Source organism: Scyliorhinus torazame, chromosome 14 (genome assembly GCF_047496885.1).
Source record: "Scyliorhinus torazame isolate Kashiwa2021f chromosome 14, sScyTor2.1, whole genome shotgun sequence".
NCBI classification, from domain to species: Eukaryota; Metazoa; Chordata; class Chondrichthyes; order Carcharhiniformes; family Scyliorhinidae; genus Scyliorhinus; species Scyliorhinus torazame.
The window spans coordinates 142,815,595-142,833,042 of record NC_092720.1 but is presented as its reverse complement, the minus strand read 5'-3'; the positions used below and the strand labels follow the sequence as shown (position 1 = coordinate 142,833,042).

General features: G+C 49.2%; 1 protein-coding gene across 8 annotated transcripts in view; it reads right to left on the bottom strand.

Annotated features, from left to right (window-relative positions):
• Positions 1-17,448, bottom strand: part of LOC140390078 (kyphoscoliosis peptidase-like) — a 930,728-nt gene that overhangs the window by 163,314 nt on the left and 749,966 nt on the right. For 7 of the 8 annotated variants that reach the window (XM_072474955.1, XM_072474960.1, XM_072474959.1 and 4 more), the window contains 2 exons: positions 15,686-15,751; positions 7,908-7,973 (listed from right to left, as the gene is read on the bottom strand). In XM_072474955.1, coding sequence (XP_072331056.1) covers positions 7,908-7,973; positions 15,686-15,751 — 132 coding nt within the window. The remainder of the gene's footprint in view (positions 1-7,907; positions 7,974-15,685; positions 15,752-17,448) is intronic. The other variant, XM_072474961.1, reaches the window with a different exon arrangement.

Below are 17,448 nucleotides of genomic sequence, written 5' to 3'. Positions count from 1 at the left end.
CCATACCAGGCAACATTCTGGTAAATCGCCTCTGCACCCTTTCCAATGCTTCCTCAACCTTCCTATAATGCGGCAAACAGAATTGCACGCAATACTCCAAATGCGGCCGCACCAGACTTCTGTGCAGCTGCAACATGACCTCATTGCTCCGAAACTCAATCCCTCTACCAATAAAAACTAACAAACTGTACGCCTTTGCAACAAACCTCTCAACCTAGGTGGCAACTTTCAGGGATCTATGTACATGGACACCGAGATCTCTCTGCTCATCCACACTGCCAAGAATCTTACCATTAGCCCAGTACCCTGCCTTCCTCTTATTCCTTCCAAAATGAATCACCTCACACTTTTCTGCATTAAACTCCATTTGCCACCTCTCTGCCCAGCGCTGCAGCTTATCGATGTCCCTCTGTAACTTGAAACATCCTTCCACACTGTCCACAACTCCACCGACTTTAGTGTCATTTGCAAATTTACTCACCCATCATTCTACATCCTCCACCAGGTCATTTATAAAAATGACAAACAGCATTGGCCCCAAAACAGATCCTTGTGGTACACCACCAGTAACTGAACTCTAGGCTGAACATTCCCATCAACCATCACCCTCTGTCTTCTTACAGCTAGCCAATTTCTGATCCAAACCGTTAAATCACCCTCAATCCTATGCCTCTGGGTTTTCTGCAAGTCTACCATGGGGAACCTTATCAAACGTTTTCCTGAAATCCATTTACACCACATCAACTGCTTTACCCTCGTCCACCTATTTGGTCACCTTCTCAAAGAACTCAATAAGGTTTGTGAGGCATGACCTACCCTTCACAAAACCGTATTGACTATCCCTAATCAAATTATTCCTTTCGAGATGATTATAAATCCTATCTCTTATAATCCTTTCCAAGACTTTGTCCACAACAGAAGTAAGGCTCATTGGTCTATAGTTACTGGGGTTGTCTCTACTCCCCTTCTTGAACAAGAGGACAACATTTGCTATCCTCCAGTCTTCTGGCACTATTCCTGTGGACAATGACAACATAAAAATCAATTCCAAAGGCTCTGCAATCTCCTCCTTAGCTTCCCAGAGAATCCTAGGATCAATCCCATCCGGCCCAGGGGATTTATCTATTTTCACATTTTCCAGAATTGCTAACACCTCCTCCTTATGAACCTCAATCCCGTCTCGTCTAATAGCCTGTATCTCAATATTCTACTTGACAACATTGTCCTTTTCCTGTGTAAATACTGACAAAAAATATTCATTTATTGCCTCTCCTATCTCCTCGGACTCGACGCACAACTTCCCACTACTGTCCTTGACTGGCCCTACTCTTACCCTAGTCATTCTTTTATTCCTGACATATCTATAGAAAGCTTTAGGGTTTTCCTTGTCCTACCTGTCAAGGACTTCTCATGTCCCCTCCTGGCTCTTCTTAGCTCTCTCTTTAGGTCCTTCCTGGCTAACTCTGAAGTGCCCTAACTGAAACTTCACGTCTCATCTTTACATAAGCCTCCTTCTTCCTCTTGGCAAGGGATTCAATTACTTTAGCAAACCACAGTTCCCTCGCTCGATCACTTCCTCCCTGCCTGACAGGTACACACTTATCAAGGACAGGCATTAGCTGTTCCTTGAACAAGCTCCACATTTCAATTGTGCCCATCCCCTGCAGTTTCCTTTCCCATCCTATGCATCCTACGTCTTGCCTAATCGCATCATAATTGCCTTTCCCCCAGCTATAACACTTGCCCTGCGGTATATACCTATCCCTTTCCATCGCTAAAGTAAACGTAACCGAATTGTGGTCACTATCACCAAAGTGCTTACCTACCCTCAAATCTGACACCTAGCCTGGTTCATTACCCAGTACCAAATCCAATGTGGCCTCGCCTCTTGTTGGCCTATCTACATATTGTGTCAGGAAACCCTCCTGCACACATTGGACAATAAACGGACCCATCTAAAGTACTCGAACTATCGCGTTTCCAGTCAATATTTGGCAGGTTAAAGTCCCCCATTACAACTACCCTGTTACTTTCGCTCCTATCCAGAATCATCTTTGCAATCCTTTCCTCTACATCTCTGGAACTTTCCATAGGCCTATAGAAAACTCCCAACAGGGTGACCTCTCCTTTCCTGTTTCTAACCTCAGCCCATACTACCTCATCAAACGTCCTTTCTGCCACCGTAATACTAACAATGCCACACCTTCCCCTCTTTTACCACCTTCCCTGAGCTTACTGAAACATCTAAACCCCGGAACCTGCAACAACCATTCCTGTCCCTGCTCTATCCATGTCTCCAAAATGGCCACAACATCGAAGTCCCAGGTACTAACCCATGCCGCAAGTTCACCCACCTTATTCCGGATGCTCCTGGCATTGAAGTAGACACACTTCAAACCACCTTCCTGCCTGCCGGTACACTCCTGCGACCTTGAAACTTTACTCATGACCTCACTACTCTCAACCTCCTGTATACTGGGGCTACAATTCAGGTTCCCAAGCCCCTGCTGTACTAGTTTAAATCCTCCTGAAGAGCATTAGCAAATTTCCCCCCCCCCCCAGGATACTGGTACCCCTCTGGTTCAGGTGTAGACCGTCACATTTGTAGAGGTCCCACCTACCCCAGAATGAGCCCCAATTATCCAGGTACCTGAATCCCTCCCCGCTGCACCATCCCTGTAGCCACGTGTTCAACTCCTCTCTCTCCCTATTCCTCGTCTCGCTAGCATGTGGCATGGGTAACAACTAGATCAGAAATTCTGTGGGAACGAGAGAGACACGCGGTTGGTGTGTTGCCTCCCAGGTGCCAGGGTCCGTGATGTCTCAGCTCGTGTTTTCGGGATCCTTAAGGGGTGAGGGAGCAGCCCCAAGTCGTGGTCCACATAGGTACCAATGATATAGGTAGGAAAAGGGATAGGGATGTAAGGCAGGAATTCAGGGAGCTAGGGTGGAAACTTAGATCTAGGACAAACAGATTTATTATCTCTGGGTTGTTACCTGGCCCATGTGCTAGCGAGACGAGGAATAGGGAAAGAGAGGAGTTGAACACGTGGCGTCAGGGATGGTGCAGGAGGGAGGGTTTCAGATTTCTGGATAATTGGAGCTCATTCTCGGGTTGGTGGGACCTCTACAAACAGGATGGTCTACACCTGGACCAGAGGGGTACCAATATCCTGGGGGGGGGAAATTTGCTAATGCTCTTCGGGAGGGTTTAAACTAGTTCAGCAGGGGATTGAACCTGAATTGTAGCTCCAGTATACAGGAGGTTGAGAGTAGTGAGGTCATGAGTAAGGTTTCAAAGTTGTAGGAGTGTACCGGCAGGCAAGAAGGTGGTTTAAAGTGTGTCTTCTTCAATGCCAGGAGCATCCGGAATAAGGTGAGTGAACCTGCGGCATGGGTTGGTACCTGGGACTTCGATGGTGTGGTCATTTTGGAGACATGGATAGAGCAGGGACAGGAATGGTTGTTGCAGGTTCCGGGGTTTAGATATATCAGTAAGCTCAGGGAAGGTGGTAAAAGAGGGGGGGAGTGGTGGCATTGTTAGTCTAGGACAGTGTTACGGTGGCAGAAAGGACGTTTGATGAGGACTCGTCGACTGAGGTAGTATGGGCTGAGGTTAGAAATAGGAAAGGAGAGGTCACCCTGTTAGGGGTTTTCTATAGGCCTCCAAAAAGTTCCAGAGATGTAGAGGAAAGGGTTGCAAAGTTTTTGTTATGGGGGACTTTAACTTTCCAAATTTTGACTTGAAACGCTTTACTTTGAGTACTTTAGATGGGTCTGTTTTTGTCCCATGTGTGCAGGAGGGTTTCCCACACAGTACGTCGATAGGCCAACAAGTGGCGAGGCCATATTTATTTTGTACTGGGTAATGAACCAGGACAGGTGTTAGGTTTGGAGGTAGGTGAGAACTTTGGTGATAGTGATCACAATTCGTTACAACACCAGGTTAAAGTCCAACAGGTTTGTTTCGATGTCACTAGCTTTCGGAGCGCTGCTCCTTCCTCAGGTGAATGAAGAGGTACCTCTTCATTCACCTGAGGAAGGAGCAGCGCTCCGAAAGCTAGTGACATCGAAACAAACCTGTTGGACTTTAACCTGGTGTTGTAAGACTTCGTACTGTGCTCACCCCAGTCCAACACCGGCATCTCTACATCACAATTCGTTACGTTTACTTTAGTGATGGAAAGGGATAGGTATATACCGCAGGGCAAGAGTTATACCTGGGGGAAAGGCAATTATGATGCGATGAGGCAAGACTTAGGATGCATCGGATGGAGAGGAAAACTGCAGGGGATGGGCACAATGGAAATGTGGAGCTTGTTCAAGGAACAGCTACTGCGTGTCCTTGATAAGTATGTACCTGTCAGGCAGGGAGGAAGTGGTCAAGCGAGGGAACCGTGGTTTAGTAAAGCAGTCGAAACACTTGCCAAGAGGAAGAAGGAGGCTTATGTAAAGATGAGACATGAAGGTTCAGTTAGGGCGCTCGAGAGTTACAAGTTCACTCGGAGGGGCCTAAAGAGAGAGCTAAGAAGAGCCAGGAGGGGACATGAGAAGTCTTTGGCAGGTAGGATCAAGGATAACCCTAAAGCTTTCTATCGATATGTCAGGAATAAAAGAATGACTAGGGTAAGAGTAGGGCCAGTCAAGGACAGTAGTGGGAAGATGTGCTTCGAGTCCGAGGAGATAGGAGAGGTGCTAAATGAATATTTTTCGTCAGTATTCACACAGGAAAAAGACAATGTTGTCGAAGAGAATACTGAGATTCAGTCTACTATACTAGAAGAGCTTGAGGTTCATAAGGAAGAGGTGTTAGCAATTCTGGAAAGTGTGAAAATAGATAAGTCCCCTGGGCCGGATGGGATTTATCCTAGGATTCTCCGGGAAGCTAGGGAGGAGATTGCTGAGCCTTTGGCTTTGATCTTCAAGTCACCTTTGTCAACAGGAATAGTGCCAGAAGACTGGAGGATAGCAATTGTTGTCCACTTGCTCAAGAAGGGGAGTATAGACAACCCCGGTAACTATAGACCAGTGAGCCTTACGTCTGCTGTGGGCAAAGTCTTGGAAAGGTTTATAAGAGGTAGGATGTATAATCATCTGGAAAGGAATAATTTGATTAGAGATAGTCCATACTGTTTTGTGAAGGGTAGGTCGTGCCTCACAAACCTTATTGAGTTCTTTGAGACGTTGACCAAAAAGGTGGATGAGGGTAAAGTCGTTGCTGTGGTATGTATGGATTCCAGTAAAGCATTTGATAAGGTTCCCCACTGTAGTCTACTGCAGACAATACGGAGGCATGGGAATCAGGGTGATTTAGCAGTTTGGATCAGAAATTGGCTAGCTGGAAGAAGACAAAGGATGGTGGTTGATGGAAAATGTTCAGACTGGAGTCCAGTTACTAGCGGTGTACCACAAGGATCTGTTTTGGGGCCACTGCTGTTTGTCATTTTTATAAATGACTTGGAGGAGGGCGTAGAAGGAGGGTGAGTAAATTTGCTGATGGCACTAAAGTCAGTGGAGTTGTGGACAGTGCGGAAGAATGTTACATATTACAGAGGGACATAGATAAGCTGCAGCGCTGGGCTGAGAGGTGGCAAATGGAGTTTAATGCAGAAAAGTGTGAGGTGATTCATTTTGGAAGGAATAAAAGGAAGAGAGTACTGGGCTAATGGTAAGATTCTTGGTAGTGTGGATGAGCAGAGAGATCTCGGTGTCCAATTACATAAATCCCTGAAAGTTGCACTCAGGTTGAGAGGGTTGTTAAGAAGGTGTACAGTGTGTTAGCTTTTATTGGTAGAGGGATTGAGTTTTGGAGCCATGAGGTCATGTTGCAGCTGTACAAAACTCTGGTGCAGCCGCATTTGGAGTATTTCGTGCAATTCTGGTCGCCGCATTACAGGAATGATGTGGAAGCATTGGAAAGGGTGCAGAGGAGATTTACCACAATGTTGCCTGGTATGGAGGGAAGATCTTATGAGGGAAGGCTGAGGGACTTGAGGCTGTTTTCGTTAGAGAGCAGAAGGTTGAGAGGTGACTTAATTTAGGCATACAAGATGATCAGAGGATTAGATATGGTGGACAGTGAGAGCCTTTTTCCTTGGATGGTGATGTCTAGCACGAGGGGACATAGCTTTAAATTGAGGGGAGATAGATATAAGACAGATGTCAGAGGTAGGTTCTTTACTCAGAGAGTAGTAAGGGCGTGGAATGCCCTGCCTGCAACAGTAGTGGACTCGCCAACACTAAGGGTATTCAAATGGTCATTGGATAGAAATATGGACGATAAGGGAATAGTGTAAATGGGCTTTAGAGTGGTTTCACAGGTCGGCGCAACATCGAGGGCCGAAGGGCCTGTACTGAGCTGTAATGTTCTATGTTCTCGGGTGAACAGGGGTTAAATTGTTAAAAATGATAAAACTTGAACCCAGCCTATCATAAACCCACCTACTTACAGTTTAATTGAAGTGAGATTGGGGGAAAGGAAGCTCACCTGTTCTAAAAAGGTTGATTGGGGCAGCATGGTGGCAATGTGGTTTGCACTACTACCGCACAGCACCAGGGACCCGGGTTCAACTCCGCCTTGGATGACTGTGTGTGCAGTTTGGACTTTCTCCCCGTGTCTGCGTGGGTTTTCTCCGGGTGCTCTGGTTTCTTCCCGCAGTCCAAAGATGTGCCGGTTAGGTGGATTGCCCATGCTTAATTGCCCCTTTGTGTCCAAAGATGTGCAGGTGAGGTGGGGTTACGGGATTGCAAGGATAGGGCAGGTGAGGTGGGTCCAGGCAGTGGCTCTTTCATAAGTTCAGTGAAATGTGCCAAATAGCCTCCTTCTGCACAATAGGAATTCTATGGTTCGATATTAATTGTAATATTTAAATGTAACTGCTTGCGTAATATTTTAGAAGCCATTTTTACAGCTACAGGATGGATTTCCCAGAGATCAGGAAATTCAACAGCTGGAATGAAGAGAGAACTGTGGTTACCACAGTATTTTCCCAGCACAGGAGGGGTGAGAGAGCTTTCCCTGCCCAGCTACCCTACCGTGACCTGTCACCTTCCGCTATCAGTCGCCTGTCCATCTAGCCAATCTCCATGTAAACTGAATCTACCTGGCGATCTCCCCAACCCGTCTCTGATCCCTTCCTGTTTTCTGATCTCTGGCTACTATTTCAGACTTCCTTTCAAGTGTAGGCATGATACGGTGTTCTGGAAAAGCTTGGCTGTGATCGACAATATGGATTTTGCCCCAATGGTTCCTTCATTGTCGCTGGGCAAAATCCTGAAACTCCCTCCCTAACAGCATAGTGGGTGCACCTACACCTGAGGGACTGCAGCAATTCAAGAAGGCAACTCATCACCACCTTCTGAAGGGCAACTAGCGATGGGCAATTAATGCTGGCATAACCAGCGATGCCCATATCCTGTAAATGAATTAAAAAAACACACACACACACAGAAACACATTGACACACAAAGATACACTCTCACACTGACAGACGCACACTGACACACAAACATCGACACACACTAACACACAAATGCACACTGACACAAACACTCAGATGCACACTGATACATAAATATGCACACACACTTACACGTGCATTGAAACACAAACACACACAACACGTATTGACAAATACTGACACAAAAACACACTGGCACACACACCCACGCACATACACAAATGCACACTGACACAAAGATGCACACTGACACACACGCATTGACACACACACGCTGACACACATTCGACATGCGCATACTCAAATACACTCAGATGCACACACACCTGCACAGACCAACACACATATATACGCTGAAATACATCCAAATGCACATACAAATACACTCACCCATGTACCAACACACACACTTACAGGAAAATCATATGAAATGTTCATACCCATTACCTTGGACCTCTAGGGAAACTTTATTTTTGTCCGAGGTAGCTTCATGTTTTTTCTTTGATCTCTTCCCTGAAAAGTTTAATCTCAAATTTAAACAGTGACAGTGAAATTTTAAACATTTTTTAAAGAGAACAAATTAATCTCAGCAGCCACGTTATTGCATTCTCAAAATATCATAGGATTATAAGTTATTTATTTTAGGAAAGGTTTGATTTCATCCTGATCCTGAATTATAACACACAAATATTTTGTTAGGATTTTCACCTCCTTCACTTTATCGAGCTCTATCTACGTAATCAAACATGGAGTGATGGAGAATTTCCTGGTATAAGTTTGAAATTTACAGCTAACTAGGTTGTACCCGTGTCCTCATTACGACCTTGCAATTTCAGTTTATTGTCACATTCCAGGCACATCTTCCCGTTGGCTAACATCTCTGTTGGCATCATCTGGTTGTGAATTGTCTGAGGTTGATAGGACTCTTTGCTGACAACAACCCTGATGAACTCCATGGATGAACTCAAATGTTTGAAGGATGTATCCCTATTGCCAAGTGGACACCCTCCAGGGTACTTCCTGGTCTGATTATTGAGTTCGCAGATGGCAGGTTGGTGGAGTGGGAGATAGATTTGAGGATTGTCAGAGGATGCAGCTCTGTAGATTGGTTGGAGACTTGCGAAGAGAAATGGCAAACTGAGGTTAATCCAGACAAATTTGAATCACCGCATATTGGTAGGCCTAAATGGTCAAACTCTTAGGAATACGCGATGCGGCCAGATACCAGAGAAGACGGCAGTAGCAGCAGCAGTAGCAGCAGCGTCTGCAGATGCTTGAGACAGCGGCCCATGTGCCGTACCCCACCCACAACCCGAGGACCCGGCCTCCCATCAAGCCAGGGAGGGACCCTGAGGGGGAGTACTATGACGGCCCAGAGTGTACAGGTTCTGCTGGTCATTCGAACAAATGACGGACAGCACGTGCTGCAGGAGGCTCCACCTCAACAAGGAGACGGTGCAACATCTGGGCCATATCCTCGCGTACTTTGCACCATGTGGAGGAGGAAGACACCCGCTCCCAGTGGCTGTCAAGGTCACTGCAACCCTGAACTTTTACACCACTGGATCATTCCAGGGCTCGAGCGGGGACCTTTGTGGCATCTCACAGACCACAGGTGCATCCGGCTGGTCACGAGTACCCTGTCTGCCCAGGCGGAAGACTACATCATTTTTGACATGGACCAGGTCCAATAGGATGCCCTGGATGCAGGTTTTTCCGCCATCGCCGGAGTGTCCCAGGTCCAGGGAGAATAGATGCCACACATGTTGCCCTGCGCTCACCGGGCCATCTGGGAGTGTCCAATGTTAACCAAAAGGGGTTCCACTCCCTCAACATACAGCCCCTGTGCGACCACCAGTTGCAGATAATACACGTGTGTGCCCGCTTCCCGGGGAGCGTGCACAACAGCTACATCCTGGGGCAGTCGGTCATCCCTGCTCTCTTTGAGGAGCAGCCCAGGATGGACGACTGACTCTTGGGGGGTAAGAGATATCCGCTGAGAACTTGACTAATGATACCAGTATGGAGGCCGGAGATCGAAGTGGAGACCCATTAGAACAAGGCCCATGCAGCCAAATGGACTGTCATTCAGCGGTGCTTTGGACTCCTCTATTTGCGGATCTGATACCTCGTCCGCTCCGGAGGTGCACTCCAGTACGCAGCCCGGTGGGTCGCCCCCTTTGTGCTGGTCTGTTGTGCCCTCCATAACCAGGCACAGTAGCGGGGTGAAGAGCTGGAGGTTGGTGACGAGGAACATGTGGCCACCTCGGAGAAGGAGGTGGAGGAGGAGGGGGAGAGGGAAGAGAATGATGATGAGGCGCCGGACCAGCAGGGGCTGGAGGACGAGGCCAGGCAGGAAGCCGAGGTCCAGCCGAAGACTGCAGGGCAGGCGGCGGCAATGAGGGCCTGCCAGCCGGCAAGATCCCCTCACTGTCAACCCCCCAGTCAGAACCCCCTCACTGTCAACCCCACCACTCAGATCCCCTCACTGTCAACCCCCCAGTCAGATCCCCTCACTGTCAACCCCCCCACTCAGATCCCCTCACTGTCAACCCCCCAGTCAGATCCCCTCACTGTCAACCCCCCAGTCAGATCCCCTCACTGTCAAACCCCCACTCAGATCCCCTCACTGTCAACCCCCCACTCAGATCCCCTCACTGTCAACCCCACCACTCAGATCCCCTCACTGTCAACCCCCCACTCAGATCCCCTCACTGTCAACCCCCCAGTCAGATCCCCTCACTGTCAACCCCCCCACTCAGATCCCCTCACTGTCAACCCCCCAGTCAGATCCCCTCACTGTCAACCCCCCAGTCAGATCCCCTCACTGTCAAACCCCCACTCAGATCCCCTCACTGTCAACCCCCCAGTCAGATCCCCTCACTGTCATCTCCCCACTCAGATCCCCTCACTGTCAACCCCACCACTCAGATCCCCTCACTGTCAACCCCCCACTCAGATCCCCTTACTGTCAACCCCACACTCAGATCCCCTCACTGTCAACCCCCCACTCAGAACCCCCTCTCAGTCAACCCCCCACTCAGATCCCCTCACTGTCAACCCCCCACTCAGAACCCCTCACTGTCAACCCCCCACTCAGATCCCCTTACTGTCAACCCCCCACTCAGAACCCCCTCACTGTCAACCCCTCACTCAGATCCCCTCACTGTCAACCCCCCACTCAGATCCCCTCACTGTCATCTCCCCACTCAGAACCCCTCACTGTCAACCCCCCACTCAGATCCCCTCACTGTCATCTCCCCACTCAGATCCCCTCACTGTCAACCCCTCACTCAGAACCCCCTCACTGTCAACCCCTCACTCAGAATCCCCTTACTGTCATCTCCCCACTCAGATCCCCTTACTGTCAACCCCCCACTCAGAACCCCCTCACTGACAACCCCCCACTCAGATCCCCTCACTGTCAACCCCCCACTCAGATCTCCTCACTGTCAACCCCCCACTCAGATCCCCTCACTGTCAACCCCCCACTCAGATCCCCTCACTGTCAGCCCCCCACTCAGATCCCCCTCACTTTCAACCCCCCACTCAGAACCCCCTCTCTGTCAACCCCCCACTCAGATCCCTTCACTGTCAACCCCCCACTCAGATCCCCTCACTGTCAGCCCCCCACTCAGATCCCCCTCACTGTCAACCCCCCACTCAGATCCCCCTCACTGTCAACCCCCCACTCAGATCCCCTCACTGTCAGCCCCCCACTCAGATCCCCCTCACTGTCAGCCCCCCACTCAGATCCCCCTCACTGTCAACCCCCCACTCAGATCCCCCTCACTGTCAACCCCCCACTCAGAATCCCTCACTGTCAACCCCCCACTCAGATCCCCTCACTGTCAACCCCCCACTCAGAATCCCTCACTGTCAACCCCCCACTCAGATCCCCTCACTGTCAACCCCCCACTCAGAACCCCTCACTGTCAACCCCCCACTTAGAACCCCTCACTGTCAACCCCCCACTCAGATCCCCTCACTGTCAACCCCCCACTCAGAACCCCCTCTCTGTCAACCCCCCACTCAGATCCCTTCACTGTCAACCCCCCACTCAGATCCCCTCACTGTCAGCCCCCCACTCAGTTCCCCCTCACTGTCAACCCCCCACTCAGATCCCCCTCACTGTCAACCCCCCACTCAGATCCCCTCACTGTCAACACCCCACTCAGAACCCCTCACTGTCAGCCCCCCACTCAGATCCCCTCACTGTCAACCCCCCACTCAGAACCCCTCACTGTCAACCCCCCACTCAGATCCCCTCACTGTCAACCCCCCACTCAGAACCCCTCACTGTCAGCCCCCCACTCAGATCCCCTCACTGTCAACCCCCCACTCAGAACCCCTCACTGTCAGCCCCCCACTCAGATCCCCTCACTGTCAACCCCCCACTCAGAACCCCTCACTGTCAACCCCCCACACAGATCCCCTCACTGTCAACCCCCCACTCAGATCCCCTCACTGTCAACCCCCCACTCAGATCCCCCTCACTGTCAACCCCCCACTCAGATCCCCTCTCTGTCAACCCCCCACTCAGATCCCCTCACTGTCAACCCCCCACACAGATCCCCTCACTGTCAACCCCCCACTCAGATCCCCTCACTGTCAACCCCCCACTCAGAATCCCCTCACTGTCAACCCCCCACTCAGATCCCCTCACTGTCAACCCCCCACACAGATCCCCTCACTGTCAATCCCCCACTCAGAATCCCCTCTCTGTCAACCCCCCACTCAGATCCCCTTACTGTCAACCCCCCACTCAGAATCCCTCACTGTCAACCTCCCACTCAGATCCCCTCACTGTCAACCCCCCACACAGATCCCCTCACTGTCAACCCCCCACTCAGATCCCCTCACTGTCAACCCCCCACTCAGATCCCCTCACTGTCAACCCCCCACTCAGATCCCCCTCACTGTCAAACCCCCACTCAGAATCCCTGACTGTCAACCCCCCACTCAGATCCCCTTACTGTCAACCCCCCACTCAGAATCCCTCACTGTCAACCCCCCACTCAGAACCCCTCACTGTCAACCCCCCACTCAGATTCCCTCTCGGTCAACCCCCCACTCAGATCCCCTTACTGTCAACCCCCCACTCAGATCCCCTTACTGTCAACACCCCACTCTGATCCCCTCACTGTCAACCCCCCACTCAGATTCCCTTACTGTCAACCCCCCAATCATATCCCCTCACTGTCAACCCCCCACTCATATCCCCTCACTGTCAACCCCCCACTCATATCCCCTCACTGTCAGCCCCCCACTCAGATCCTCTCACTGTCAACCCCCCACTCAGAACCCCTCACTTTCAACCCCCCACTCAGATCCCCTCACTGTCAACCCCCCACTCAGAACCCCTCACTGTCAACCCCCCACTCATATCCCCTCACTGTCAGCCCCCCACTCAGATCCTCTCACTGTCAACCCCCCACTCAGAACCCCTCACTTTCAACCCCCCACTCAGAACCCCTCACTTTCAACCCCCCACTCAGATCCCCTCACTGTCAACCCCCCACTCAGAACCCCTCACTGTCAACCCCCCACTCAGAACCCCTCACTTTCAACCCCCCACTCAGAACCCCTCACTTTCAACCCCCCACTCAGATCCCCTCACTGTCAGCCCTCCACTCAGAACCCCTCACTGTCAACCCCCCAATAAGATTCCCTCTCTGTCAACCCCCCACTCAGATTCCCTCTCTGTCAACCCCCCACTCTGATCCCCTCACTGTCAACCCCCCACTCAGATCCCCTCACTGTCAACCCCCCACTCAGATCCCCTCACTATCAATCCCCCCTCATCTCCCCTCACTGTCAACCCCTCACTCAGATCCCCTCATTGTCAACACCCCACTCAGATTCCCTCACTGTCAACCCCCAACTCAGAACCCCTCACTGTCAACCCCCCACTCAGAACCCCCTCACTGTCAACCCCCCACTCAGATTCCCTCTCTGTCAACCCCCCACTCTGATCCCCTCACTGTCAACCCCCCACTCAGATCCCCTCACTGTCAACCCCCCACTCAGATCCCCTCACTATCAATCCCCCCTCATCTCCCCTCACTGTCAACCCCTCACTCAGATCCCCTCATTGTCAACACCCCACTCAGATTCCCTCACTGTCAACCCCCAACTCAGAACCCCTCACTCTCAACCCACCCACTCAGATCCCCTCACTATCAATCCCCCCTCATATCCCCTCACTGTCAACACCCCACTCAGATCCCCTCACTGTCATTCCTCTCCCCCGTTTTCCTCATCCCTGCTATCCTTGTCCGCTATTCACCCTTGAGTATTTTCCATCTACTGTTCCCTGTGCGCTTGTTGCTTTCCTTGTGTGAGTTCCATCCTAAAGCAGACCTGATTCCACACATCCTGATGTTCAGTTTGTAGAGGATACCTCAAAACTGTCTCTCAAAATGTCTCCCACCAAACTATTTGAGTGAATGGAGAAAGCAGCAGTGAGCATGTTGTCTCTATTAATCTTGGGATTCCTGACCTGAACTAACTAGGGCAGCACGGTGACCCAAGTGGCTAGCACTGTGGCTTCACAGCGCCAGGGTCCCAGGTTCGATTCCCCGCTGGGTCACTGTCTGTGAGGAGTCTGCACGTTCTCCCCATGTCTGCGTGGGTTTCTTCCGGGTGCTCCAGTTTCCTACCACAGTCCAAAGACGTGCAGGTTAGGTGGATTGGCCATGCTAAATTGCCCTTAGTGACCACAAAAGGTGAGGAGAGGTTATTGGATTACGGGGATAGGGTGGAAGTGAGGGCTTAAGTTGGTCGGTGCAGACTTGATGAGCCGAATGACCTCCTTCTGCATTGTATGTTCTATGTTCTAACCCATGAAGTAAGTGCTGCTCAATCTGGTCCCTACTTTATGTTCTAACCCATATTTCCTGGGAAATGCAGTTACAAGAAGCACCAATTACAAATCATTGCCTCAATCTCAGGACAGAAGTTGCACTGGGATAATCCGTGTATCTGAGGACTCTCGGAGCAAGATTTGTTTTTTATTTCAAATTTAGAGTACCGATTCTTTTTTTTTTCCAATTAAGGGGCAATTTAACGTGGCCAATCCACCTACCCTGCACATCTTTGGGTTGTGGGAGTGAGACCCACACAGACATGGGGAGAATGTGCAAGCTCCACACTGACTTTGATCAGGGGCCGGGATCGAACCCGGGTCCTCAGTGCTGTGAGGCAGCAGTGCTAACCACTGCATCACCGTGCCATCCTAGGACTTGGTTCTTAGACTGTAGACCTCCTCTGGTATCTGCATACACCTGTTCATTAGTACTACATCTAGTAAGCAGTAATCGCTTATTGTCACAAGTAGGCTTCAATGAAGTTACTGTGAAAAGCCCCTAGTCGCCACATTTCGGCGCCTGATCGGGGAGGCCGGTACGGGAATTGAACCCGCGCTGCTGCCTTGTTCTGCATTACAAGCCAGCTATTTAGCCCAGTGTGCTAAACCTACCCCTGCATCTAAACAAGTTACTGAGTAGATATGTTGGTCATATGCATGATTCCAAACTCTCTCCCTAACACATGACTGGCTGATATCAGTGGCATATTATCTACATCACACTTTAGCATAGCCCAACTGTTGCCTCGTTGTACTACAAGTGTCTCCCTTCAATATTAGAATCACCGGCCTGTCTCTCTAGAACCACACTCGTATACCATAAATCCATCCTCGTTAAAACAAAAGAAAGGCGAAAGGCAGGTTATATTTGGGTTTTTAAATCACAGTTTTGTGAGGGAGATGGTGGAGGGGATTGGTTAAATAAGACTCCATTACTTTGGCAAATTCGTTTTAAACCTACCCACTTCAAACACAGGCCGTGCCCCCCTGCTTCGACTGTTCTGGATAAGCTGGCTTGTCCTGGTCTACATTATCCATCCATTTAGAATCCTATAAACAGCAATCCTAACATCTCTCAATCTTCACTTGTGCAGGGAGAATGTCACCAATTTATCTAGTTAGTCTGCATAATTCACTCACTCCATTCTCTTATTCTGGCTGCTCTCCTCTCTAACCTTCCTGGAATAGCTGGGATATCCTTTCTGTTCTCTGGTGACCTGAACTGCCCACAGGATTCTAAGTGCCTATTCCTGGAAAATTAGTTACGTTTAGTAGTTTCACTATAATAACCAAACAATAACTGATTATAATTAACAGCTTACCAAACAAAACCACGTGAAAATTTCATCTCTATTACCTTTTGAATTTACAACGGTTGATTTCTTTTCTGAAGAATCTTCAATTTCTGCTTTTTCTTTCTTTCCTGGATAAATGTTATTCTTAAATTTATAAAGTGACATTGCAATCAGGAGTATTTAGTATGTGTTTGTTGGAAGACAACAAACAACTCTCTGTAGCTAGGTTATTGAATTAACATAATGCCAAAAGATACTTAATTTGGGAAAGGCTATCAGCTCATTCTTCATTCATTCTCTTCATTTTGACGAATGCTTCAATATCTTCATTGGGTATTGGTGCCCATAACTCGATATACTATTCAGAGGTGAGTTCTATACAGAGCCCTGCAGAGTTTGATCCTAACTCTCCGCTGCTTTGCCTCCATGTAGTTCAGTGTCCCTTTGATTTTGTTAACTGCTGCTCTTCAATGGTTGCGCAAAGTGAGTGTTGGTCTACCAAGACTCAGGTGGTGATGGTGTTGGGAAGGGAAGGGAATGCCCAACTTTGTTTTAGCTACTGCAACACCATTCATAAAGTGTTAGGTGTCATCCATTTCCCCCTTCTATACATAACACCTCTAAACATTTTTTATTTAGAGTACCCAATTCATTTTTTCCAATTAAGGGGCAATTTAGCATGGCCAATCCACCTACCCTGCACATCTTTGGGTTGTGGGGGCGAAACCCATGCAAACACGGGGAGAATGTGCAAACTCCACACGGACAGTGACCCAGAGCCGGGATTGAACCTGGAGGTGCCATGTTCCGTGAGACAGCAGTGCTAACCATTGTGCCACCGTGCTGCCCTCTATCCATAACACTTAAACATTTGTCTGCAGTAAAGTTCAACCACCTTTGTTCCACAAACTTCCATATTTTCTTCAACTCATTCTGACCTCTGAAGAATGGTCACCAGCCTGAAGCGTTGTTTCTTTCTCCACAGACGCTGCCTGACCGACTGAGTGTTTCCTGAATTTTCTGCTCTGATTTCAGATTTCCAGCACCTGTGTGGTATTTTGTTTTTTTGTGTCTTTATGTCTATGCTCACACTTCAAAACTGCCTTTTATTAAAATTCATTCAAGGGATGTGGGCATCGCTGGTGAGGCCACCATTTAATGCCCATCCCTAGTTGCCCTTGAGAAGGCGATGGTGAACTGCCTTCTTGAACCACTGCAGTCCAAGTGGTGTAGGTACACCCACAGTGCTGTTAGGGAGGAAGTCCCAGGATTTTGGCACCGGAGGCAGTCATTCGGACGTTTGGGTCTATGCTGCTTCTCTGTGAAGCAATCCATTCAGTCCCATTCCTCTGCTCTCTCCCCATAGCTCTGAAAGTTTATTTCCCTCATGTGTCCATCCAATATCCATTTGAAATCATTCATCGTCTCCACTTCCACTATCATTGTGGGCAATGAGTTCCAGATCACTACCACTTTGCATTAAAAAATTCTTCCTCCAGTCAACCCCTGTATCTCTTACCAGAAATCTTAAATCCACCTTTCCTTGTACAATCGGTTAATGGGAACAGTTTTTCTTTGTCCAGTTTATCTAAACAGGAGTTTCACCCAGAGAGTGGTGAATCTGTGGAAATCTGTACCACAGAAGGTATTGATGCCAAAACATCATGTTATCAAGAAGCAGTTAGCTCTTGGGGCTGTAGGGATCAAAGGTTATTGGGAGAAGGCGGAAAGAGGTCACTGAGTTAGATGATCAGCCATGATCATAATGATTGATTGAGCAGCTCAAAGGGCCGAATAGCCTCCACCTGCTCCTATTTTTTATGTT